The 27,735-nt window shown below is 42.9% G+C and overlaps 1 protein-coding gene across 5 annotated transcripts in view; it reads left to right on the forward strand.

The window, feature by feature from the left end:
• The window catches only part of atp11a (ATPase phospholipid transporting 11A), a 150,665-nt gene that overhangs the window by 62,236 nt on the left and 60,694 nt on the right, over window positions 1–27,735 (forward strand). For all 5 annotated transcript variants that reach the window (XM_073029233.1, XM_073029239.1, XM_073029223.1 and 2 more), the window contains exons 12-14: window positions 801–998; window positions 6,316–6,489; window positions 22,113–22,276. In XM_073029233.1, coding sequence (XP_072885334.1) covers window positions 801–998; window positions 6,316–6,489; window positions 22,113–22,276 — 536 coding nt within the window. The remainder of the gene's footprint in view (window positions 1–800; window positions 999–6,315; window positions 6,490–22,112; window positions 22,277–27,735) is intronic.

Here is a 27,735-nt window from a genome sequence, read left to right on the forward strand (position 1 = left end):
CTGTAAAGCATTATGCTAACCACTATGCTGCCCATTCACGATGTGCAGTGTACCTTCATGAGTAGCCAAATCATACAACACTGCAATACGTGGTAGTGTGGCCTGGATATCCCTCATCATTATTGTGATCAGAACAGGGGATCAGCTCTGATTTACAGAAGAGTGTGGAAGGGCTGAGGAGTGAGGCTCCCAAATGTGGAGCCAATCTGGTGAAGCTGCAGTATGCGACTCCTTGTTCGCTGAACTAGCGAAAGAGCATAATGGGCAGAGCAGTGAGATTGAATAGATCAGATTAACCTCCTACACGAATGACCGCAGTCAGTGGTGTGGGCAGATAACAGAAGAAAGAAGCTGCAAAGTTCAATGATATGAAAAGTAGCCTGGCTCTCTGACTTGCCGCCATCTGTCCATGCATGGATAAGCACTGAACAATGGAGGCAAATATTTCTGGGAAAACTCAGGCCAGATGTTAGCAATAAGATTATTGGAAAGCAACTTCTGAAAAACTGCTTGACAGCAGAGCTAATGGCATCCTTCTGTTGGAGAGTGGACTCGGAGAGCAGTAACTCAAATTGGATTTGTCTCAATTCTCGTAAATAGGAACATCCAAAGCAAAATCTCGAAGTAGTATTAGGCTTAAAGGTCTGGCATTTATCTTTTTTTTTTGCTAACCCCATATCATTCCATTCCCCCACAAAATAAATCTGCCCCTCTGCCTTAGAGCTTGAAACAATTTACATATAAAAATTAAGAAAAATTAGTATAAATGCAAATTAGAGTTTTCTTCTGTTTCTTTCTAGTTCTTGTCATCGTTTACAGATTTTCTGGCCTTCATGGTTCTGTTTAATTACATCATTCCAGTCTCCATGTATGTCACTGTGGAGATGCAGAAGTTCCTGGGCTCCTACTTCATTACTTGGGACGAGGAAATGTTTGATGATGAAGTTTATGAGGGACCAACAGTGAACACATCAGATCTGAATGAAGAATTAGGGCAGGTTGGTTCATTTTTAAAATCATACGGCGAAAAGGTTTGCTCGCGACAGAAAGTTTGGAATTAGCCCAGTGGTTGTCCAAAATTGCACAATGCCAGCAAGCTACAGCTGTGGCCTCTCTGTTGAAAACATTTGAATGATTCATTCCCCACTTACTTGGAAATCTTAGGAGGGCTGATTTGTAAGGAAAGGAATGGGTAGGCAATAATCACAAATTGGGAGGCACTGACGATTCCGGTGGGAGGGAGATCAGTTTAGGGAAGAAGGTTAGAAAAGTTTGAGGGAAATAGTTGTGTTAAGAAATTTAAATAAAAATATTCTTTGGGATTATCCAGTGATGTTAAGAAAGGAATAATAACAAGAGTATCCACAAAGTTGTTCTGATTTTTAAAAAAACACATACATTGTTGCAGGAATAGCCAGGGGAACAAAGTGAATAATTTTTTTGAGGGCCACCCAGTTGTAATGTTTTATTTTGACCATGCCTGAGACTTTCAGTGTTTAAATATGCATTTCAGAATTTATTAGCAAATTTTCCCCCCTCAAAATGAATGAGCAAGCACTGTTCAATAGTGGTCAGTTCTAATTGTCATTAACTCTCAGTGCATCTATCTAACCTTGTCTTTGTGTGACCACTGTCTTTTGGCTCTTCATAGGAGATATAGTGTTGAAGATTGAATTACATTTTAGGCTTGCACATGGTAAAAGAAATGACTTTGAAACCCACTGCTTCACCCTTCAGTTGTATCCCGGCCCATTTGTATCTCATTCTCCATCTACCTGTAATGTTTAATAGCCCAGCCAAACAAAAATATTGAGATCTCCTCCCTCAGTCCATTTGTTTTTTATAGGCCTCTGTCTTAATCAGCTCCAGACTTCTCCAGCGATCATTTCTCATTTCTGACCTTGTACTCTCCCTTTATAACTTTTGAGTGTGAGTGTTGGGATGACATGTGAGACCGTACCTGAATATTCTGGTCATTGTACTACAGGAAGGAAAGGGGTAAACTAGAGGTACTGCACTATCTGCACTTCTTGCTGCCTCAGTAAAACAGTCAACATAATCAATAAAGTCAGTAAAGACCCCTCCCATCCAGATATTCCTACTATTCCCCTGGCCCACCACAGAGATAAAGATACAGAAGTATGAAAACAGATACTACCAGCTCCAGGACCTCCTCTATCCCATTGTTATCAGACTATTGGATGATTCCCTAGGACAGTAAAACAGATCTTGATCTCGTAATTCCCACATATGGTCTTGCACCTTATTGGCTACCTTTACTGGACTTTGTGACTGTAACACTTCTGCACTCTGTTATTGTTTTCCCTTGTTCTACCTCAAAGCTCTGTGTATGTGTGTGTGCGCGCTTGGCATGCAAAGCAAAGTTTGTCAATCAGTGTATGTGACAATAATAAACCAATTTCGATTTACCAATATAATTTTACCAAAACGTTCACAAGGACGTTGCTTTGAGTTATAAGGAGTGACTGGATAGGCTGGGGATTATTATCCCTGCAGCAAGGACAACTGAAGGGTGACTTTGCAGGGGTTTAAATTGAACATGAAGGGCATCAGTAAGGAGAATGGTCCATTTTTTTCACATTGTAGAGGAATATAAAACTAGAATGCATAGATTTATGGTAAGAGGGGAAAGATTGAAAAGAAACCCAAGGAGAAAGTTCTCCACACAGGATGGTGGGTGTTTGGAATGAACTGGCTGGCACAGGTGGTACAACTGTAACACTTAAAGGACTTTTGGGTAGGTATGTATATTTACCCTGAGATTCATTTTCTTGCAGGCATTCACAGTATAATAAAGAAGTGCAATAGAATCAGTGGGAAACCTACAAAGACTGACAACCAATGTGCAAAAGAAGACAAACTGTACAAATACAAAAAAACTAATAATAAATGACCAATATTGAGAACATAAGTTAGAAACATAGAAAACCTACAGCACAATACACGCCTTTCGGCCCACAAAGCTGTACCGAACATGTCCCTACCTTAGAAATTACCTAGGGTTATTCATTGCCCTCTATTTTTCTGAGCTCCATGTACCTGTCCAGGAGTCTCATAAAAGACCCTATCATATCTGCCTCCACCACTGTCACTGGCAGCCCATTCCACGCACTCACCACTCTGTCCTCTGTACCTACTTCCAAGTACCTTAAAACTATGCCCTCTTGTGCTAGCCATTTCAACCCTGGGAAAAAGCCTCTGACTATCCACACAATCAATGCCTCTCATCATCTTATACACCTCTATAAGGTCACCCCTCATCCGTTGCTCCAAGGAGAAAAGGCTGAGTTCACTCAACCTATTCTCATAAGTCATGCTCCCCAATCCAGGCAACATCCTTGTAAATCTCCTCTGCACCCTTTCTATGGTTTCCACATCCTTCTTGTAGTGAGGCGACCAGAACTGAGCACAGTACTCCAAGTTGTATGGTCCTTGAAAGTGAGTTCCATGGGCCGTGGAATCAGTTCAGTGTTGAGATATTGGATATGGGCCAAATTGAAAAGAAAACTTTGTGGCACAGAAAACAGGGGAAATTGCATCTGTCCTTTCTCACCAGCATTTTCTGTTTCTGACTTTTTTCCTCTCCTTCCCTTCCTCCTTCCTCCAGGCTGACTCAAACCTGCACATCATTCCCCACCTCGCCTGATTCCACTACCACCTACCACTCCACGCCTCACCCTTCCCTCTCATCTCTTGACACACTCTGTCCTAATTCTGATTTCAAACATTGAGCATACCTTTCTCTCCATGGCGCGGCTTGACCTGCTGAGTTTCTACAGTAGAGTTTTGGTTCAGAATTCAACATCTACAGTCCTTCGGTCTATCAATTCTATATCTTGAGCTGTTGCAAACTCCACATTTGACACACACAATGTTACATCCCTTGTAAATTCAGTTATGATAAAATGCCGTTTTCATGTGGGCAAAATGAAGTTGGTAAAGTGGAACATGAGATGTGCATGTGTGTAAAGCTAAAGTAAGAACATTTAGAAGCTTCAAGTGTAGTGACATGGTTAGTGATGATTAGAATGAGGAATGGATTGTGTTGACAGTGCAGTGACAGATGAGGATTAAGGGGGGAAATTGGCTAAATATCGAAGTTTCAGGCAGGTTCTTCATCTGAATGCACAAAATATTCATAACACAAATGAGTTGATGAGAGAAATGGCTCTGATTTAAAATCCGTTAAAATATGGTCATTCATTTTTTTTTGAAATAGATCCTTCTGGCCCATCACATCTATGCCTTGCCTATTTAAGTGTGTATAAAAGCTGGTTAAAGGTAGTAATTGCATCTTGTTCTACCACCTCTGAAAATCCAAGCAACACCTTTAGTGAAGCTGTTCTGAACTCTCTGGGGCAATCAGATCCTTTCTGTAATATGGCAGCCGGAACCATGTACAACAGAACATAGAACAGTAGAGCAAAGTACGGGTCCTTGGCCCACAGTGTGCCGACCTTTTAGCCATCAAGATCAATTTAAGGCTTCCCTCCAATATAACCGTCCACTTCTCTTGCACCAATAAGGTTGTATAAGAGTCTCAGGTGTCACTAATGCATCTGCCTATGCTGTCCAACCCTCCCCCCACCCCTAGGCAGTGTGTTCCATGCACTTGCCACTCTCTGTACTACGCAATGAAAATCCTCCTGCCATACTTTCCTTCAATCACATTAAAATTATGCCTTCTAGTATTAGGCACTGTTAGCTTGTCGGCCATTGTCCCCTTTTGGATTAGGTTGCTGGCTGTCCACTCTGACTATGCCTGATACTGTCTACAACTCTTAAGTCACCTCTCGTCCTCCTTCACTCCAAATGTGGTCTAAAGTTGCAATATAGCATCTCGCTCTTGCCTTTGTAGGCGAGGGCAGAAAGTAATTGTGCTATATCATTGTCATTGTCCTATTATTGTCAACCTGGAATTCTGGGTTTCTTTGTACCCCTCCATTTTGTGAATGTGTCTGATCTCTAGTTCACATCCCAAACTGCAAGACATTGCATCTGTCATGATTAAGTTCCAACAGCTGCGAGATGACAGACTGGGGTCTGAGTATTCCTGAGTTATTAATGTTTTGGAAGGATTGACAAATATTTCAGCAAGTAGGAGCTGGGATTTGGAATGAAGTTTTAGAAAAGAGTCTCAGGACAGATGAAGCCACACTCAGGTTGGAGAAACAACACCTTGTATACCGTCTGGGTAGCCTCCAACCTGATGGCATGAACATTGACTTCTCCCACTTCTGTTAATGCCCCTTCTCCTCTTCTTACCCCATTCCTGATTTATTTATTTCCCCCCTCCCTTTTTTGTTCTCTTTCTGCCCATCACTCTGCCTGTTCTCCATCTCCCTCTGGTGCTCCCCTCCTCCTTTCTTTCTCCCTAGGCCTCCCGTCCCATGATCCTTTCCCTTCTCCAGCTCTGTATCCCTTTTGCCAATCACCTTTCCAGCTCTTAGCTTCATCCCACCCCCTCCGGTCTTCTCCTATCATCTCGCATTTCCCCCTCCCCCCACTACTTTCAAATCTCTTACTATCTTTCCTTTCAGTTAGTCCTGACGAAGGGTCTCGGCCCGAAACGTTGACAGTGCTTCTCCTATAGTTGCTGCCTGGCCTGCTGTGTTCCACCAGCATTTTGTGTGTGTTGCTTGAATTAACAGCATCTGTAGATTTCCTTGTACCAGGACTTTTTGTGTAGATTCAGTGAGTAACAACCTAAAAGAGCTACACTTGCTAATGGTTGTTAATTGGCTGTAGCCAATTTTAAAAAAAATGGAGTGACTGTTGTGATTGGGCCAGTATCAGGGCTGATGCTTTTGCATGAAGTGGGGGAAGTAAGAGGATGTTAAGGGTGAGGTTCTGGTAAGATTGTTTCTATTCATATTGGATGGAGCAGCGGACATGGCAGTCAGTGCCGTGATGTGTTCCTCTTGAGAAGTCGGTGACTCCTTTAGTATCCCTGATGACGATACTTCTGAGGAATGGCACTCCTTGGGAGCTCGAGCTGGATGACCTGTAGGTCATTCGAGAGACTGAGTAGTTCTGGGTTTTCAATCGGAATACCCATCTCTCAGAATCTCCTCTGACATGACCTTTGTGTGACACTTCAACACCTTTTCCTTAGTGAGATTAAACTTGGAGTTACAATAAAACCTGTCCTGAGTATCGGAATTTGGAAATGGATCAAGCAAAAATTGTCCATGTTACTAGATCTTGTACAGTGCTGTGTTAAACTAGTGGCTTGATAATGTCTCTCTTCATGACATTTTCTATTCCTGACATTTTCTTTTGTTTCTATTACAGGTTGAATATGTTTTCACAGATAAAACGGGAACCTTGACAGAGAATAACATGGAGTTTATCGAGTGCTGTATTGATGGCCACGTGCACGTGTCCCAGTCTCTGTCCAATGGCCAGAGCTTCTACAGCGACGCAGCAATTGATTTTATTGATGCACCCGTTGCATTCGTGGATCAGGTAAGAAAGTGACCCAAGCAAAACGCTGAGCTATTGAATTGCCATTTCTCTGGAATATCTTTGAACTGCAGAAAAACAAAAGCAAAATGTTGCTTTTGGTTCTTTATCTTCAATTTCTAGCCTATTATCCTTCAATTTTGTGATGCTAATGAATATGTAGTCGTTGGTCTCCTCCACTTGGGGCATTCCATTTCCTTTGAGATGCATGGGTTCATGTTTCTATCTCTGTTCTACCTTGGCAATTTTCCTTTGGGAATACCTCTAGCTCTTACCACATAGAGCAGTATTCAGAATTACAATGTGGTTTAATATCTCTGGCATATGGAGTGAAATTTGTTGTTTTGTGGCAGCAGTACATTGCAATACATATTCAAATTCATAGAATTTTTATCAATTATGCAATGCCTTGGAAAAAGTATTCATCCCCACAACTATTTTCACATTATACTGTCTTATTTTCTAAATTCAAAATATTGAAGTGGGGTTTTGAGCTAATCCACAAAACATTGTGCATTAGGTCAAATTAAAAAAAAATACAAAACCTGTCAACAATTTACTAAAAATTAAAAGCCAACATTGAGGCTTAAAAAGTATTAATGCCCTTTGTAATTACAAAGCTAACTTCCTTCATGTGGAATACTCAATATTACCTTATCAACTCGCCCAATTTGTTGATATAGAAAACTTCATGATCATCTGGATAAATACCCCCTCTCTCGAAGATCCATCAGTATGGTAGATTTTCAACAGACTAAATAAAAATCAGGACAGCGGAGCATTCAGGATAGGCCGGGAAATGATCTGAGAAGCACGAATCTGGGGAAGGATGCAGGATGTCAAAGACGCTGAGCATGCCTCGGAGGTCAGTGCAGTCCATCGTGAACAAGTGGAAAAAATATGAAACGACAAGCATATTGTACATGTCAGGCTGCTCCTCTAAACTTTGTCATCAGAGAAGAATGCATTTGTAAGAGGGGGGTGACTGTGACACCAACAGTCACTCTGAGTGAGCTGCAGAAGTCAGTGGCTGCAACTGGAGATGAAGTCCATGGCTCCGCAATCTCTAAGGCCTTGCACAAAAAGGGTATTTACGGAAGACCGGCAAGGAAGAAGCCTTGGATTAAAAAAAAATAGTGTATCCTTGCCTGTAAAGACTTTACAAAGCATCACTTAGAAGATGCTGTAAAGATGTGGAAAAAAATCTTGTGCTTGGATAAAGTGCAACTGTTTGACCTCGACACTAAGTCGTAGATGTAGCGTGAATCAAAATATTGCAAATCAGGCAGGTAACACTCCCTACTGTAAAGTGTTGTGAGATGGGAAGATTTTGAACACCAGGGTCTGGAAATCTGGTCAGGGTTGATGGGAAGATGAACATTGCTAAACAGAGAGATCTGGGATACAAACCTGCCAACCTCTGCCAGAAAGCTTAAACTGGGGAGGAAGTTCGTCTTTCAAGAGAAAAAACAAGCCAAAGGACTGTGCCAGGCATCCATGAAGTGGCTTCCATTGAAGAAGTTTGATGTCCTTGAGTGGCCCAATCAGCCCTGACCTTAACCAGATTGAACATCTCTAGCAAGACCTCAAGATTGCTGTCCACCACTGCTCCCCAACTAAGTTCAAGTTTCATTATTCAACCATACATGAATACCCCTGAAAGTGGGCAAATGAAACTGCGTTATTCAGGGCCAAGATGCACAGTATCAACAGCCACACACAGCACCGGGCACATGAAACGCGTATAAGACAACAAGCACACATACAAGATGACAGTAAACTAAGTCACATTAAAAAAAAAATAGCCCAAGACCCGAGTTTGTGAATGGGGTGCAGTCTGCAGTGGAAGACAGTATGGCTTGTCGTCTGCTGGGGAGCAGCACCAACGCCAGCTTAGAGGCTGCACCACAGCATCTCTGGTGGAGTGGACCAACTCTGCCCCTTCTCCTGTAAAATTCAGAGATTTACATTTATTATCACAGTATGTCTGCAGTATACAACCCTGAGATTTGTCCTCATACAGACAGCCACGGAACAAACTCCATGGAACTCATTGGAAAAAAATATTAAACACGCAACACAGAGAAGAGAACAAGTCACACAGATGGCAAAATACTAGTGAATAGCACACAGCATATTAAACATTAAGCTGCTGAATTCTTGGAATGGTCTTAGAATGAATGCTCAGTTCAATTTAGCACTGTGTGGCTTGTTTACTACAGAGCCCGTCCACGTTAAAGTACCCCCATTAAAATTGTGCAAAATAGCAATAAAAGAGTAATCAGACACACACAACAGGAACTACAGAATCCGCTTAAGAGCAAGTCCAATCCGCAAACCACACCGATCAAACCTTGCCCCAGACGCAAGACTCCTGCTCTCAAATGCAGCAGACGGCGCTGAACACCCACTCGTCTCCTGCTCTCACCCTCCGTGATTTCAGTCTTGCTCAACGCAAGTAGTGGAGCTGATCCTGGGTTTGTGCTCCGCCATTAGGCTGCATGTTCCGTTCCGCTCAAACAGGCAATGCCGCGGCTTGAGGCCTTGTTCTTCATACAAAGCCACACAGCTCCCCTGCTGTCCACCAATAAAGCAGTGAATCGCACTTGTAGTAACTAACCTGGCACAGCTTGATCAGTTTTGCAAGGAGAAATGGGCGAAGCTAATAGAGACTTATCCAACATGACTTCCGGCTGCAGTAGCTGCGGGAGGTGGTTCAACTAAATACTGAGCAAAGGGGATGACTGCTTTCGAACTGCTGACGTCTCAGTTTTTGAATTTTTACTTCTTCATACTTTACAATTTTCCTTGCTTTTTGGGCTCTGCTGTGAAAAACGGAGCATGTGATTCACAAGAATTCCTAGTTGATCAAAATCCCTGGTTGTAATACTCATTTATGTTAACAAGGGCTGGGAGCTGAATGCTTTTATAAGGCACATGTGTATAACAAAATAAATTAAATAGGTAGTGCAGAAAGCATGGAAGAAAGAAACTGAGTGCGGTACTGTTCATGGATTAATTGTCCATTCAGAAATCTCATAGCTGAGGGGAAAAGCTGTTCCTGAAATGCTGAGTGTGTCTCTTCAGGCTCCTGTATGATCTCCTTGGTGGTAGCAATGAGAAGAGTGCATGTCCTGGGTGATTGTTGGAGGGTGGTGGGGGGGGGGGGGGGTGGCACGTTCTTAATGACGGATGCCACTTTTTAATGGCAGCGTGCTGTTTTGAAGATGTCCTCTGCTGGAGAGATTATCCTTCCTTCCAAATGTTTCCCTCATCACTCAGAATCCTCTCTATTGGGCTGACTGATTCACGGTTCTCAGGGTACTCTTTGAAGAAATGCACAACATTAGCCACTCTGCACTCTGCAGCCAGCTCACCTGCCACCAACAAAGATGCGCATTTCTTCTTGAGTTTCTCAGTGTTTGTGGGTGTACCTGATCAAATCCTGGAGATTTACCTACCCATTTTTGTTCTTTCATGGAGAAGTCATACAGCATGGAAATAAGCTGTAAAGCCCACTGTGTATTGCCAACCATCAGGTGCCCATCTCCGCTCTCCTATTTTCAGTCCCCTGCTGTGGTTTCAATTACTTACCTAAAATATTAATTAAATGCGGCGAGTGTCTGCCTTTCTTATACCCCTGAAGCACTGATCCAGATTTCAAACCCACAACAGTACAGAAAGAAGTCCTTTTGCTTGTGATGTCTGTGCCTACAAAGATGCCATATTAAACTTGTCCCATTTGTCTGTATAAGGTCCATACCTCTTCGTCCCCTGCATGGGTGTGACTATAAATACCTGTCAAACACTGTGTGTGTGTGTGTGTGTGTGTGTGTGTGTGTGTGTGTGTGTGTGTGTGTGTGTGTGTGTGTGTGTGTGTGTGTGTGTGTGTGTGTGTGTGTGTGTGTGTGTGTGTGTGTGTGTGTGTGTGTGTGTGTGTGTGTGTGTGTCTCTCTCTCTCTCTCTCTCTCAAAGGCCTCTACTATTTGATAGTTTTACCCTGAGAGAAAAAGATTGACTGATTGACATTCTGTTTCCTACCCTATCTATGCTTCTCACAATTCTATAAGCTACTCAAGCTTGAGTACCCCAATCTGAAATTCCAAAATCCGAAAACTTCTGAAATCAATTGCTTTTGAGCGCTGGCATGGTGTCACAGATGGCAAGTTCCACAAGGCGGTGGAAAAGTCCCAGGTCTCTGCGTCCCACACAATTCGGACAAGTGACCTCACAAACGTAATGGCCAGAAATGAATGAAAAATAGCAAAACAGTGCATAAGGTGAAAAATGAAGATCTTCATCGTGTATTGAAAGTAGATGTGTCACTGTTGGAGTGAGTATGTGCCACCTAATGGTATGTTGATGATGAAGCAAGCAAAGATCTATCATGATAAACTGAAAATTAAGGGTAATTGTGAATACTCAACAGACGGGTTGCAGAAGTTTAAGAAAAGGCACGACATTAAATTTTTGGTGATAAAGCATCTGCCAATCCCAAAGCAGCAGAGTAATTAATTGAGTATGGCAAGATCGTCACTGATGGGAAAAGTCTACATGGCTGAATTATTTCATATCTGTGATGACAGTCTGCTTACAGGTACTGCAGTCAGTCAGAAATCCTAATGATCCCAAGCTTTCTCGTTATATATTTAAAAGAAGGAAACACTTGCAAACATTTGGGGAAAAGGGGTACTTGCCCTGTGTTAGGCTTCCCCACAGCATCTGGAGACGTGAGATCCTGCAGATGCTGGAGATCTGAAGCAACACTCACAAAATGGAGGAACCCAGCAGTTCAGGCAGCATCTCTGGAGGGAAATGGCCAATACCCTACATCAAGATTGGATTGAAAGCAGGCAGAAGCTCAAACAAATGCTCCTCTACGTTAGTGAGACCGGATGTAGATTGGGTACTGCCTTGTCGAGCACCTTTGTTCTGCCTGTCGCAAAAGGGAGCATTTCAGTGCACAATCATTTTAATTTTATTTCTCGTTCTTATTCTGCCAGACCACGACTATCTTTACTGCCTTGATGAGGCCATACTTGGGTTGCAAGAGCATTCCCTCGTATTCCATCTGGGTAGCCTCCAACATGATGGCATTAACATTAATATCACCCCTCCCACATTTTCTATTAATCTTCCTCCACCCCCCCCCCCCACCTCACCTTTCCAAAACTACTCAACTTCAGAATCAGGTTCATTATTACCGGCATGTGTTGTGGAATTTGTTAATTTAGCAGCAGCAGTTTGATGCAATACATGATACAGAAGAGAATAATAATATTGAAGAAATAAATAAGTAAATCAATTACATTATATGTACATTGAATAAATTAAAAATCATGCAAAAGAAAAAAATAATATATATTTAAAAAAAAAGTGAGTTAGCGTTCACGGGCTCATTGTCTATTCAGGATTCGGATAGCAGAGGGGAAGAAGCTGTTCCTGAATCGCTGAGTGTGTGCCTTCAGGCTTCTGTACCTCCTACCTGATGGTAACAGTGAGAAAAGGGCATGCCCTGGGTGCCTTTCTGAGACACCGCTCCTTGAAGATGTCCTGGGCACTTTGTAGGCTAGTACCCAAGATTGACTAGATTTACAACCCTCTGCAGCTTCTTTCGGTCCTGTGTGGTAGCCCCTCCATACCAGAGAGAGATGCAGCCTGTCAGAATGCTATCCATGGTACATCTGCAGAGGTTTTTGAGTGTATTTGTTGACAAATCAAATCCCTTCAAACTCCAAATGAAATATAGTCGCTGTCTTGCCTTCTTTATAACTACTTCGATATGTTGGGATCAGGTTAGTTCCTCTTGACACCTAGGAACTTGAAACTACTCATCCTCTCCACTTCTCATCCCTCTTTCTTCATTTCCCAGCCACCCACCAGTCCCACCTGGTTTCACCTGTCACCTGCCAGCTCGAGTTCCTTCCCCACCTCCACATTCTTGTTCTGGTTTCTGCCCCCTTCCTTTCCAGTCTGGATGAAGAGTGTCTGTCTGAAACATCAACGGTGCAGTAGCCCCACGCATCGGCTCTGTGACTTGTTGAGTTCCTCCAGCATCTTGTGGCAGAGGATGATGTTCAGGCTTGTCTTTGTGAAAAGAATCTCATGATGGTGGCGTATTGCAAGATTGGTGCTTGGGTCTGCACTGTGAGTTATATATAACAATCAGGTTGTGAAAATGGGAGGTATGATAGCAAGTTCCATCAGCTATATAGCTCTACTTACAATTGGCCCTCCTTATCCGTATGCGCGGATTCAACCAACCGCGGATCGGGAAAACCCGGAAGTTCTCTCTGCAGCACTCGTTGCTTGAGCATGTACAGACTATTTTCTGTTGTCATTATTCCCTAAACAATACAGTATAACAACTGTTTACATAGCATTTACATTGTATTAGGTACTATAAGTAATCTAGAAATGACTTAAAAGTACAGGCAGTCCCCGGGTTATGAATGAGTTCCATTCCTGAGTCTGTCTTTAAGTCGGATTTGAAGTCGGAACTGGTACATCCGGTATTATTCCTTGGTATATAGTACAATTTTACCTTTCTATGCATATAAAACACTTAAGAAACATGTGTATTCCAATAACTGAACCACTGTGTTGCTTGGTAATGTGGCTTTCATCGGGGCAGTGCCTTTCACATTCTCCGTTAAAATTGCTCTGATCATTGACCGACTGTAGCCTAACGCTTTTCCAATGACTGATGGTGTTTCACCTCTTTCCGATTGCTTTATTACTTCCACCTTATCTTCAATCGTGATTGTGATTATTTTCGTGAACAGAAACACTGCGGATTCAGAGCTGCGCCGCCAGGTCCTAATGTCCACCGCATGGAGACATGTTAAATAAAGTCCGGGGTTCCGCTGGGTCCTAAAGACCACTGCACAGAGCATTTGCGAATTTTGGTATCTGCGGGGGGGGGGGGGGGGGGGGGTCCCGGAACCAATCCCCCACGGATAAGGAGGGCTGACTGTATATTGTAATTTTCTAACTGCCAAACACCAATCCCTGTGGTATCCCACTGATTAAACACTGCTAACCTGAAAAGGATCCGATTATTTTTACTCTGGTAACCATTTCTCAGTCTCTGTCAGTATAATACTCCTAATTCCATGTGCTCTAACCTTGTTGGCAATGACCTGTGATGCACCCAAAGACTTCCTGAAAATTTAAATTATTATTTTAATTTTCTATGCAAATGCAGTCCTGTCCCTCAGCATTCTCTCCATTAGTTTCACACTATTGACCCATGTCGTTCTAGCTTGTCTTTGCTCTCTCTCTTCCCTCCCCTCCAAATAATAGAGCAACATTAGCCCCCTCCCAGTCTTTGAGCCCTTCACTAGTAGTGGCTTTAATGTCTTTAGCCAAAGGGTAGTGAATCTGGAATTCATTGGTACAGTTGGTTGTGGAGCCCAAGTCATTGGGAATATTTAAAATGGAGATTGAGAGGTTCTTCATTTATAAGGGTGTCAAACGTTACGGGGAGAAGGCAGGAGAGTGGAGTTGAGAGGGAAAATAAATTAGCCAAGATCAAATGGTGGAGCTGACTCGATGTCTTGACACCCAAAAGCAAATCTCTCTGCAAAGGCCTCTGCAATTTCTCTTGCCTTCCACAAATTCTAGTGATGCACTCGGTCAGGTCCTGGACATTTATCCATCTTGATGTGCTGTAAGGCTGCAGGTGCCTCCTCTGTTAGAAATCTATTGTTTTGCAGCAGCAACAGTGTAAGGTATAAAACATTTACTGAAAGTTAGGATAAGAAATATAAAAATAAATAGTACAAAAAGAGAGGAAAATAGTGAAAAGGAATTTAAAGACCATTCAGAAATCTGATGCCAGCAAGGAAAAAGTTGTTCCTAAAACAACAACATAGAATATAATCCAAGGAGATAATGTTGAGTCTTTATAAAAACACAAGTCAGGCTGCACTTAGGCCCCATATCTCAGAAAGGATGTGGTCTCATTGGAGAGAAGCCAGAGGATTCTCAATAATTCCAGGAAAGGAAGGTTTAAAACATGAGGAGCTTTTGTCAACTTTGGGCCTGGATTGACTGGAATTCAGAGGAATGTGGGGGATCTCATTGAAACCTACCGAATGTTGAAAGGACTAGATAGGGCGGATGTGGAGAGGATGTTTCTTATGTTGGGGGTATCTAGAACTAGAGGGCACAGTCTCAAAATTGAGGGGTGACCTTTTAGAACAGAGATAAGGAGGAATTTTTTTTTTTTTAGTCAGAGGGTAGTGAATCTGTGGAATACTCTGCCACAGACTGTGGTGGAGGCCAAGACCATGCATATATTTCAGGCGGAAGTTGATATTTTCCTGATTGGTCAGGGTATCAATCAATCAGTGACCATGGTGAGAAGGCAGATGTATGGGGTTGGGTGGGACCCGGGATCAACCATGATGGAATGGAGGAGCAGACTCGAAGGATGAGTGCCCATCCTCAATGTCCTCAAAAACATCTCCACTTGGTTCCCTTATCTCTCGAGTGACCATGATTTTCTCCTCAGTAAATATTAAAGAGAAATCTCATTAAAATTTGCACCCATCTCCAGTGACTTAAGACAAGGGTGGCCTTGGTGATTTCAAAAGAAACTTGCTCACCTCAGCCATGCTTTTCCTCTTAGTTAAAAGTTCAAAGTAAATTTATTATCACCCAAGTGTGTATAGGTTATCATATATGATTTATTTTCTTGCAGGCATTTACAGGGAAAAAGCAATACAGAAGTATTTTATGAAAAACTATCCGTAATCTCTACTTAGTGTAATTGGTTACAAGGAAAATGCTGCAAACTATGATAAGCAAATAAAGAACAAAACATTTAATAGTGGGATTTGCTCAAATCAGCATGCATTTATGAAAAATGTCTGATTAATGAGAATTTGTGGAGAGGTCTGGAGGGTTATGGACTGTATGCAGGTCAATGGGACTAGTGGAATAAAGTTTCAGCACAGACTGAATGGCCTGTTTTCTATGTTGTAGTGTTCTGTGGTTCTATGCGTAGCTCGATGACACTAGTCGCATCTCAGAAACAGATTCTTTGGCCCAGTTAATCTATGCCTTCCAAATCTCTCCCTACAACTCTGAACCTTAAGTCCCGGCAACCTTCTCATAGATTCATTGTTGCATCCTTTCCTGCTTGCTTGTGATTCCACTAATGGGTAACCTTGTAGAGGAAGCTAAGATCATGAAGGTCACAGATAACAATGATAACCAGGAATGGGAATCAAAAACAAGAGGGTGTTGGTTTAAGGTGAGGGGCAATATCTTCATGCAGAGAGTAGTGTCTACATGAAATGTGCTGGCAGGGGAAGTAGTTGAGGAGGGTACAATATGGGCCAAAAGCAGCAAGTGGGACTAACTGAGGTGGGCATAGATGATATGGCCTGAGGGTCCTGCTTCTGTGCTGTATTACTCTTTGACTGAAATTTTGTCCCCTCAAAATCATTAGCGTTTCTGCTGATTGCAGAGTATTCCACAAGGGGGCAGTGCAGCAATCCAGTTGGCCCAGAGGAAGCAGAGACCTGTGCAATGGGCCCTATAAACTTGGTGTTTGTCAGGAACTCAGCCCAAAAGAGGAGTACAGAATGCACTGCGAATATTGCTCAAATTAGGACGTCTTAAATAAACCTGCTATATGTCCTTAGGGGGACAATAGTGCTTATCGACGTTAATGTGTCTGCTTATTCCATCAGTCAGTTTATGATCGATTGCTCCTGAAATCTACCATTGATTCACTAATTAGTATGCTACCTGTGTAACAATGTTTTAAAAAATCAACTTTGAACTAGTATATTACTTGTACAAAAGTCATAGAGTTGTGTACACGAGTGATCCCTTTGGTTCATGAGATCCAATGAGCCTACATGTACACTAATCCTGTTGGCCTGCATCTTTGGTGTTCGAACATTACAGCGCAGTACAAGTGCTGCAGCTCGCAATGTTCTGCCAACCTTTTAACCTACTCCAAGATCAATTTAACCCATTCCCTCTGACATAACCCTCCATTTTTCTGTCATACACCTTATCTCAGAGCCTCTACAATGTCCCCAGCATATCTGCCTCAACCACCAGCCCTGGCTGCGTACTCCAGACGTCCATCACTCTGCGTTTTTATTTATTACCACTGATAACCCCCCCCCCCCCATACTTCAATCACCTTAAAATGTTGCCCCCTTGTGTTAGCCATTTCTGCCCTTTTGAAAAAGTATCTGGCTGTCCACTTCAAACTTTGTCCCTTATCAGCTTGAAGACCTCTATCAAGTCACCTCTTAACCTTCTTCACTGCAAAGGTAAAAGACCTAGTTTGCTCACTCTTTCTCATAAGACATGCTCTCTAATCCAGGCAGCATCCTGGTGAATCTCCTCTGCACCCTCTCCTCAGCTTCCACATCCTTCCTGTAACGAGATGACCAGAACCGAACACAGTACTCCCAAGTGTGGTGTAACCAAGGTTTTAGAGAGCTGCAGCTTTACCTTGTGACTCTTGAACTCAACCCCCGACTAATGAACAACCCTATCCACTTAGAAACGTAGAAAACACACAGCACGATACAGGCCCTTCAGCCCACAATGCTGTGCTGAGCATGTACTTACTGTAGAAATTACCTAGGGTTACCCATAGCCCTCTTTTTTTAAGCTCCATGTACCTATCAAGAGTCTCTTAAAAGACCCTATCGTATCCGCCTCCACCACTGTTGCCGGCAGTCCATTCCACGCACTTACCACTCTCTGGGTAAAAAAAAAACCTTACACCTGACATCTCCTCTGTACCTACTTCCAAACACCTTAAAACTGTGCCCTCTTGTGTTAGCCAGTTCAGCTCTGGGGGAAAAAGCCTCTGACTATCCACACGATCAATGCCTGTCATCATCTTATACACCTAACTTGCTCAGTAACTGAGGGAACTGTGGATGTGGATCCTAAGATCCCTCTGTTTCTCCATGGTACTAAGAATGCTGTGTCTACTCGTGTGTCTGTGTAAATGCCTCTTGATCCCAGTAATAGTATACCAGAGCAACAGGTCAATGGCAGATTCCATCTCTCTGGAACTACATTCCTCCTTAGAATACCTGGAGAATAAAGATGCATATGTAAGGATCCTTTTCATTGGCTACAGCTCTGCCTTTAATACCATCATTCCAAATAAACTGATTCCTAAGCTCCGGACCCTGGGTCTTAGCACTCAAATCTGCAGCTGGATCTTCAACTTCCTCACAGGCAGGACCCAGGCTGTAAAAATAGGGGACAAGCTCTCCTCTACAATCACTCTGAGCACTGGTGCTCCACAAGGCTGTGTAATCAGCCCCCTGCTGTACTCACTGTACACCCATGATTGTGTAGCCAAGTTTCCATCAAACTCAATATATAAATTTGCTGATAACACCTCAATTGTAGGCCATATCTCAGGTAATGATGAGTTTGAGTACAGAGAGGAAATTAAGAACCTGGTGGCATGGTGTGAAGACAATAACCTATCCCTCAACGTCAGCAAGACAAAGGAATTGGTTGTTGACTTCAGAAGGAGTAGCGGACCACACAACCCCATCTACATTGGTGGTGTGCAGGTGGAACAGGTCAAAAGCTCTAAGTTCCTCCGGGTCAATATCACAAATGACCTGACTTGGTCTAACCAAGCAGAATCCACTGTCAAGAAGGCCCACCAGCGCCTTACTTCCTGAGAAAGCTGAAGAAATTTGGCCTGTCTCCTTAAAAACCCTCACTAATTTTTATAGATGCATCATAGAAAGCATTCTTCTAGGGTGCATCACAACCGGGTATGGAAGTTGTCCTGTCCAAGACCGGAAGAAGCTGCAGAAGATAGTGAACATAGCCCAGCACATCACACAAACCAGTCTTCCGTCCTTGGACTCACTTTACACTGCACGCTGTCGGAGCAGTGCTGCCAGGATAATCAAGGACACAACCCGCCCAGCCAACACACTTTTTGACCCTCTTTCCTCTGGGAGAAGGTTCAGGAGCTGAAGACTCGTATGGCCAGATTTGGGAACAGCTTCTTTCCAACTGTGATAAGACTGTTGAACGGATCCTGCCCCGGATCTGGGCCGTACCTTCCAAATATCCGGACCTGTCTCTCGGCTTTTTTTGTACTACCTTACTTACCCTTATCTATTTATGATTTATAATTTAAATTTTTATTATATTTACTCTCAATTTGTACTCCAGGGAGCGTGAAGCGCAGAACCAAATATCACTGTGATGGTTGTATGCCCTAATATCAATTGTTTGGCGACAATAAAGTAATAGTATCTGATTGCACCATGTACTCTGGGAGCACATTGCAGATATTAACCACTCCACGGAAAAATATCTTGTACCTTTTGATACCCATTATAGCTCCAAATTCTTACTGATACCTCAGTGACCACTATACATGTCAACATTTACAATGGGAACCACGGTAGCAAAGTGGTTAGCGTGACACTGCTACAGCTCGGGGTATTGGAGCTCAGAGTTCAATTCTGGCACCGTCTGGATGTTCTCCTCGTGACCACGTGGGTTTCCTCCCACAGTCCAAAGACATACCAGTTAGTAGATTAATTGGTCATTGTAAATAGTCCTTTGATTGTGCTAGGGTTAAATAGGTGAGTTGCTGGGTGATGTGGCTCTTTGGTCTGGAAGGGCCTGTTCAGTGTGGTATTGCTAAATTAAGAATAAAAAAAATTAATCAACCCAAGTCCTGATTCTTGGAGTCATAGAACACTACAGCACAGAATCAGGCCCTTTGGCCCATCTTGTCCATTATGAGCCATTAATCTGCCTTTTCTGACTGACCTGCACCTGAACCATATCACTCCCATTCATGTACATATCCATATTTCTCTTAATTGTTGAAATCAAACCCACACACATCACTTCCGCTGGCAGCTCGCTCCACACTCTCACTACCCTCTGAGTGAAGTTCCCCTTAAGCTCTTCATTTTTTCCCCCCTTTAACCTATGACCTCTGGTTATAGTCCCACCTGACCTCAGTGGAAAAAGCCTGCTTGCATTTATTTCATATCCTCACCCCCCCCCCCCCGCCACCCCCATAATTTTGTATTCCTTCACTCCTCTATGTTCTAGAGAGTAAAGTCCTAATATCTTCAACCTTTCCATATAACTTAAGTCCTCAGGTCTGGGCAAAATACTTGTAAATTTTCTCTACACTCTTTCAGGCTTATTTACATCTTTCCGTCAGTAGGTGACAAAACTGCACACAATACTCCAAGTTAGGCTTCATTAACCCCTTATACAATTACAACATATCATCCAACTCCTGTACTCAATACATTGATTTATGAAGGCTGTGTGCCAAAAGCTTTCTTTATTGACCCTAAAATGCCACTTTCAAAGAATTATGGATCTGTATTCCCAGATCCCTCTGTGGACTCCCTGGTGCTGTACCACTGGCTCACTATGTAAGGCCCCCCCCCCCCCCCCCGGCTGGTCCTCCCAAAGCGCAACGCCTCACACTGGTCTGCATTCAATTCCATCTACAATTTTTCAGCCTATTTTCCCAGCTGGTCCGGATCCTGCTGCAAGCTTTGATAGCCTACCACGCTGTCCACTACACCCCTAATCTTGATGCCATCAACAAATTTGCCGATCCATTTTACCATATTGTCATCCAGATAGCACCACAACAGACCCAGCACTGATCCCTGCAGCACACGCTAGTCGCAGTCCTGCAGCCAGAGAGGTAACCCTCTACCACACTCTCTGGCTTCTCCCACAAAGCCAATGTTTAATCCAATGTCATACCTCAATGAATACCAAGCGACTGAACCTTCTTGACCAACCTCCCATGCAGGACCTTTCCAAAGAAATTGCTAAAGTCTAAATGGACAATATCTACTTCCTTGACTTCATCAAATTTCCTGGTAACTTCCTCAGAAAATTCTTAAGATTGGTTAGGCACGATCTATCATACATAAAAGCCATGTTGACTATCTCTAATCAGTCCTTGTCTATCCCAATGCTCCTATATCCAGTCCCTTAGAATACTTTTCAATAACTTTCCCACTACTAACGTTAGGCTCACTGACCTTTAAATTTATTCTGAGATCTGAGATATGCCTAACCTGTCCCTGGCATCCAGGAGTAAAGTTGTCATCCACAGAACCTCCTTTCTGTTTGCCTGTCACTACAGTTCACCTCTTCTCCCCCCCTTCCCTCCTGAGCCACAGAGCCAGGCTCAGTGTCAGACTCGACTCATGTTGGGAAATCTGTGACCTTTGAGGGTCTGTCACTTTACAGTCCCTTCAAATGTTGCAGCATCTGACATTGCCACACACTAGGAAGGACCTGATTCACTGGAGAATGCACCAGGATGTTGTCTGCATTTCAGCCATGAGGAGTGACGAGAGAGGCTGGGTTTGGTTTACTTGGAGTGGAGAGGACTGAACAGTGACGTGACAGAGGGATTTTGAAGGGTTTATAGACAGGGAGGATGACTCCTGGTTATCTGATGCACGAGGGGGAGCACTTTCATGTAGAGAGATCACCACTGGGGAACTGCCTTGTCTCCAGATGTCAGAATGGATCAACATCACCTCCCTCTGGTGTACCTCCTCCTCCCCTTTCAGCCATGGTCCACTCTCCTCTCCCATCGGATCCCTCTTTCTTCAGTCCCTTACCTTTACCACCTATCACCTCTTAGCTTGTACTCTTTCCCCTCCTCCCACCTTCTTATTCTGGCATCTTCTTTCTTCCTTTCCAACCCCGATGAAGAGACTTGTCCAGAGATGTTAATTGTTTATTCCCCTCCATAGATGCTGCCTGACCTGCCGAGTTCCTCCAGCATTTTGTGTGGTCTCTGGATTTCCAGCCTCTTCCAGAATGTCTTGTGCTTATAGAGAGTGTAAAGGAGCAGCCTATACAGGCAAAGTGTAATGTAGTGTGGAACAGCAGGCGGGCTAGATCCAAGATGCTGCACAAGCTGTCAAGGATCAGGATTTGAAGATCAAGACCTCTTAATTGGGACATTCTATACTCTGTCATCCTCTTGATACCCAGCACTTAGATTGGGCCTACTGGAGGATTCCCAGCTCTTTAACGCGTGGTCGTGCTCCACGTCCAGACACTCCCTGTCCAGCAGCACTGGGCCACCGTCACCAGAAAAACTGCAAAGGTTGAAAGTGGCCCATCACTAGCAGCGGACGTCTAACGAATGCTGAGCTTGACAGCAGCGGCTATTTCCTGGGAACTGGTTGAATAAGAATAGTGTCACGGTAGCCGGGCTGGGAGCTTGCTCCTGAACAGCCTACTCAGTGAGTCTCTCCAAATGTTGTGGTGTGTTCACTGAATAGTTTGCTAACCAGTGGGGCTGTTATCTGTGTGGGAAGTAGGCACTTCCTATTACTTATCCTGATGAGATATTAGAAGAAATAGTGAACTGAATCATTCTTTTACATATCATCGGCCTATTGATACCATCACCTTCCAGTTCAAGCTCTATTGCTAAGGAAAGAGCCTTTATAGTTTCATACTACACAGATACATTATAAGGATAAATAAATGCCCAATCTCTGGGACAAAGTAGGGTACAGGGCAAATGGCGTCATGTCCTACCACTATTTAGTTGGCCATCATTAATGTGGTTGTTTTACTTCCAGGGAAGAGAGGAGCTGTTTTTCCGTGCACTTTGTCTTTGCCACACGGTCCAGGTTAAGAAGGAAGACCAAACTGATTGTCCAAAGCAGCGCCAGGAATGTCGGAGATCCTCGGTTTATATTTCCTCCTCACCAGATGAGATTGCTCTGGTGGAAGGTGTGAAGAGGTACTGAACACAGTTATAAACAGCATGGGAAGGAGGGTGGTGGGGGATTGTGTAAAAGATGAGAATTCACAATTTTTCCTTGTCACTGATGCAGAACACACACTGAAATTGTGTGGAACATTCAGTTTTGAACATTCGAGCTCTTCGTAAGGAAACCTTTGTGAATTAGTTCTGTAGTTTCCATTTATTACATGATTGAACTTACTATACACATACTGTATTCAGAATCCACAAAGTAAGTTCAAATAATTGGAACAAATGACACTTTTAACCTTTGCTGAAAATGAAGCACTGACATCTACCATTTCCAAAACTTGTTATTCACAGGTCAGTGCTTTCCAGAGAACTGCCCCATCTCACAGACCACTGCTCCACAAATTACCAGTTTATCTTCCACTTCTGAGATATTTAATTAATAGAATCAAGATCTAATCATGTGCTTTGCTTGTCTGTGCCAATTCTGAAATTGCTTAGTATGAGAGGAAGCCCAAATGTTTTGTGAGAAAAGGTTCACGTTTTTCTTCAAGTCAAATTCAGCCAAAACCCGATGGGCATTATAGGTGTAAACATTGAGAGCTGTTTGCACCTTGCCAACCCAAGTTCCTTCAGTGGGATGAAGTATCTGACGATGGTGAGTTGCCCCTCTTCTGTTGCTGCTTATTAGAAATTTATAGCCAACACCTAGGCCACCCTTAACCATGTCTCCTGCATTCCCAAAATATATCTCTGCAAAATCAGATGCTGACACAGTACATCTCCAAGCATTGATCTGCCATGCGTACTTAGATACTTTATTGATCCCAAAGGAAATTAGTGTCACAGCAGCATTCGCAGGTATACAAATGTTAGAAGAGATGTAAGAAGAATAAATTTTTAAACGGTATAACGGGGGGGGGGGGGGGGGGGGGGGGGAGTGGTCATCATTAACCCCGGCTGACTCATGATGGAGCCTTATGGCTGAGGGTAAGAATGACCTCATATAGTGCTCTTTGGAGCAGCATGTTGTCTTGCTTGTTGAAGGGACCAAGAAATATTAATTGTTGTTAATTATTAGTTGCCCACATTCCATACCATTGGACTGTTATCGTGGTCCTCAAATATATTTTCATTTAAACCCGATCAAAAATTGATAGAATCATAAAACAGGGAACCAGGCCCCTGCGGCCCAACTCATCCAAGGTGCCTCTACATTCGGGGAAAAGCTGTGACAATCCATCTAATTCATGCTCTTCATGATTTTATAAACCACCTTTATCCCTGCCTCTCCAGTCTCTCCTTATAACTCAAACCTTCCGGTCTTGGCAACATCCTTGTGAATCTTTTCTGCACTTTTACTAGCTTATTCATGTCATTCCTATCATCAGTCTGCCAGAACTGAACATAACACTTCAAGTATCTCACCCATGTCTTGTACATCTGTTCTGTTAGTCCCAAATCTTGTTCTTAATGCTCTGTCTGATGACGGCAAGAATGTCATACATCATCTTCACTCTTGTCTCTCTGTGTTGCCAGTTACAGGGAAGTGTGTGCTTCTATCCCACACATCTGTTCTGCAACATTTTCCAGCTCCCTGTCATTCACATTCATACATCCCATCCTGCTTTATAAATTGCATCACTTCATACTTCTCTGGGTTAAATTCCATTTGTGATTTCCTGGCCCAATTTCCCAGTTGATCTAGTATTGCAGTAACCTTAGTCAGTTTTCCTCACTGTCCACTATACCATCAATCTTTCTTGCTTTTCTATTCTCCTGCTTTGAATATCCCTCATGTTTTCTCACATTTACTGACTGCATTGTTTTTTATTCCTCTTTCTCACCTTCCTTCCTATCCCTTCCCCTCTGTTATCTTTCACTTCCTCTCTTGCTCATTTATTCTGACTCAGATCTGCATCTCTCACTGCCTCTCTTTAACTCTCCTTTTGTTTTTTGCTGCCCATTCCCTCTTACTTCTATCTCCCACCTCCTTCCTCATCTCCTATCCCCTTCTCCTCCCTTCCCTCACCTCTCCCCACCCACATTCTCAATTTACACCTTTCCCCCATTCTCTTTTCAGCTGTTTTCCTCTTTTTCTACGTTTCTCTCTTTCTCTCCTCCCTCTGTCTTCCCTTCTCCTTTTTCCTTTCTCTTTCTTCCTCTTGCTCACTCTTTTCCTTCACTCCATGCTATCTCTGCCTTTTGACCATCATGTCCTTATAGTTCTAAACCATAGACAATAGGACCTTTGCTCCACAATGTCTGTACCAACATTGATATTAACATAAACTGCACGTTGGCTAAATCCTTAAATTTATGCATCTTAGTATCCCTTAAAAATTGCTATTATGTCTGTTTCCACTACCTCCCTGGCGCCTAACATTCTGTCTAGATGAAAAAAAAACCATGTCACATAGATCTCTTAAAACTTCCCCCTCTCGCCTTAAAGTGTATGACCAATCTGTCCTGAAAAACTGTCTCTGACTGCCTGCCCTGTCTATGCCTCATAATTCTATACACTTCAGTCTCTGATGTTTCATAGAAAACTCCCCTTATAGCAAGTACACTCCAATCCAGGCAACGTTCTGGTGAACCTCTCCTGTACCCTTTACAAAGCCTCCACATCTGTCCTGTGAAGTGGAACAGAAACTGGCCACAATATTTCAAATGTATTCCAGCCAAAGTTTTATGCAGCTGAAACATGACTTCCCAATGTTTATAAGACCATAACCGTAAGACCATAAGATATAGGAGTGAAGTAGGCCATTCAGCCCATCGAGTCTGCTCCACCATTCCAGTCCAATTCTTCCAGTCATCCCCACTCCCCTGCTTTCACCCCATACCCCTTGATGCCCTGGCTAATCGAGATCCCAGCTATCTCTGCCTTAAATACACCCAATGACTTGGCCTGCACAGCTGCTCATGGCAACAACTTCCACAGATTTAGCCACAAATCCCTTAATAACCTTGTCCAGGTCTTTGACGTACATCATAAAAAGTAACAGTCCCACCACTGACCCCCGTGGAACTCCTCTGGTAACCGGAAGCCAGCCAGAATAGGATCCCTTTATTCCCACTCTCTGTTTTCTGCTGACCAGCTATTGCTCCACCCACGCTAGTAACTTCCCTGTAATTCCATGGTGAGCAGCCTCATATGCGGCACCTTGTCAAAGGCCTTCTGAAAATCCAAGTACACCACGTCTACTGCATCTCCTTTGTCTACCCTGCTTGTAATTTCCTCAAAGATTTGTGGTAGGTTTGTCAGGCAGGATCTTCCTTTCAGGAAATCATGCTGACTTTATACTCAACACCCCAGCTAGTAAATACAGATGTGCACTAGCCCACCCTTATCACCCTATCTACTTGCATTGCTACGTTCAGGGAGATAAAGACTTGCACACCAACATCGAAGGTTCTGTATTCTTTCTCTTTGAGTTTGACCGCCTAAGTGCAACATCTCACACTTGTTCTGATTGAACCTCTTTGACAACCCTCCTCACTATCTAAAGCTCTGCTATCTACAAACTTACTAATCAGCACTCCTACACTTTCATCCCAATCATTTATGTATACTGCACCTGTTCCAGTCTCCATTCTAAACACAAGAGATTGCAGGAAGTCTGGAGCAACACACTCAAGTTTCTGTAGGAACTCAACAAGGCAGGCAGCAACTATGGAAAGGAATAAACAGTCTATGCTACTGGCTGAGAGCCTTCGTCAAAGTTCAAAGTAAATGTATTATCAAAGTACATATATGTCACCATATTCAACCCTGAGATTCATATTCTTGTGGGCATATATAGTAAATACAAAAAAACAATAAAATCGATGAACCAATAAACAACTAATATGCAAAAGATGTCAACCTGCAAATACAAAATGAAATTAAATAATAACAAATACATAAGCAATAAATATTATAACGTGAAATGAAGAGTTCTTTTAAGTGAGTTCATCGGTTGTGAGAACAGTTCATTGATGAGGTGAGTGAAGTTATCCCCTCTGGTTCAGGAGCCTGATAGTTGAGGGGTAATAACTGTTCCTGAACCTGGTGGTGTGGGTCCTGAGGCTCCTGTTCCACCTTCCTGATGGCAGCTGTATGGTTCAGGTGGTGGGGTCCTTTATGATGGATACTGCTTTCCTGCAACAGTGCTCCATGTAGATGAGCTCAGGGGTTGGCTGGGCTGTATCTACTACTATTTGAAGGCTTTTCCATTCAAGTGCTTTGGTGTTTCCATTGCAGGCCATGGTGCAATCAGTCAATATTACTCTCCATTACATATGGAAAGAAGTTTGTCAAACTTTTAGATGACATGCCAAATCTTTGCAAACTTCTAAAGAAGTAGAGACACTGCTGTGGTTTCTTTGTACCAGCACCCAGGACTGATGCTCTGAAATGATAACACTGAGGAATTTAAAGTTGCTGACACTCTCCATCTCTGGTCCTTGGCTGAGGACTGGCTCATGGACCTCTGGTTTCCTCCTCCTGAAGTCAATAATCATCATCTTGGTCTTCCTGACATTGAGTGAGAGATTATTGCTGTGACCCCATCCAGCCAGATTTTCAATCTCCTTCCTATTTGCTGATTTGTCACCACCTTTGATTTGGTCAGTGTCAGCGCACTTAAATATGGCATCAGAACTGGAACGGAAGGGGGAAGAAGGCAGAATAAGGTGATGATAAGGGAGAGGAAGAAGTACAATCTGGCAGGTGATGGGTGAAGTCAGGTGAAGGGAAAGGTAACTGGGAGGGGGATCTGTTGAATTCTTGTCTACGGTATTTAAGGTTTAACTTGCTTGATTGATTATTTCATTTTAAATGATGTTGCCCGTGGCAATTAACAACACCACAGGAACCCATTAACCCCTAATGCCCTTGCAGTTCTCTTCATTTAGGTTCCCCGACTTTATACAGAATAACCTTTCATCGGTCTCTTTTCAAAAGGAATCCATCCCAGTCTTGCCAATTGCTTCTCATTATAATTAACCCTTCACCCTTCCTTGTAAAACGTCCTGCATACCCTCATTTGTGCTTACATTCATTACTATAGCCAAGCAAGTTAACTGCCCCTTATATTTTAATCATTTTATTAAACTGCTTTGTTGCTTTCTAAGCTTAGTAAATTAAAGCAGGAAGAGGACATGTGGCTCCTTGCACCTGCCCTGATGTTCATTGAGAAAGTGGCTTCCGATTTGATCTGTAAATTCTATGATTTCCTTAATTCCCACAAAATCTATTGATCTTAATCAAGATGATACAATAAACAATTTCCTATCTTGCCTGTCCCCCTCACTGAATCTTGTTTGTCTCTAAGTTTATCTATTACTTTTCTAAACACCAGTGATTACAGACCAGTATTCACTTTATCATACAGACATTCATTCCAGGCATCAATCCAGTAATTCCACACTTCACTAACATCAAGGCAAGTATCTTTTTCAAGTGCAGAGACCAAATTTACACATAATAACCAAAATTAAAT

Source organism: Hemitrygon akajei, chromosome 2 (genome assembly GCF_048418815.1).
Source record: "Hemitrygon akajei chromosome 2, sHemAka1.3, whole genome shotgun sequence".
In the NCBI taxonomy this organism is placed as follows: domain Eukaryota; kingdom Metazoa; phylum Chordata; class Chondrichthyes; order Myliobatiformes; family Dasyatidae; genus Hemitrygon; species Hemitrygon akajei.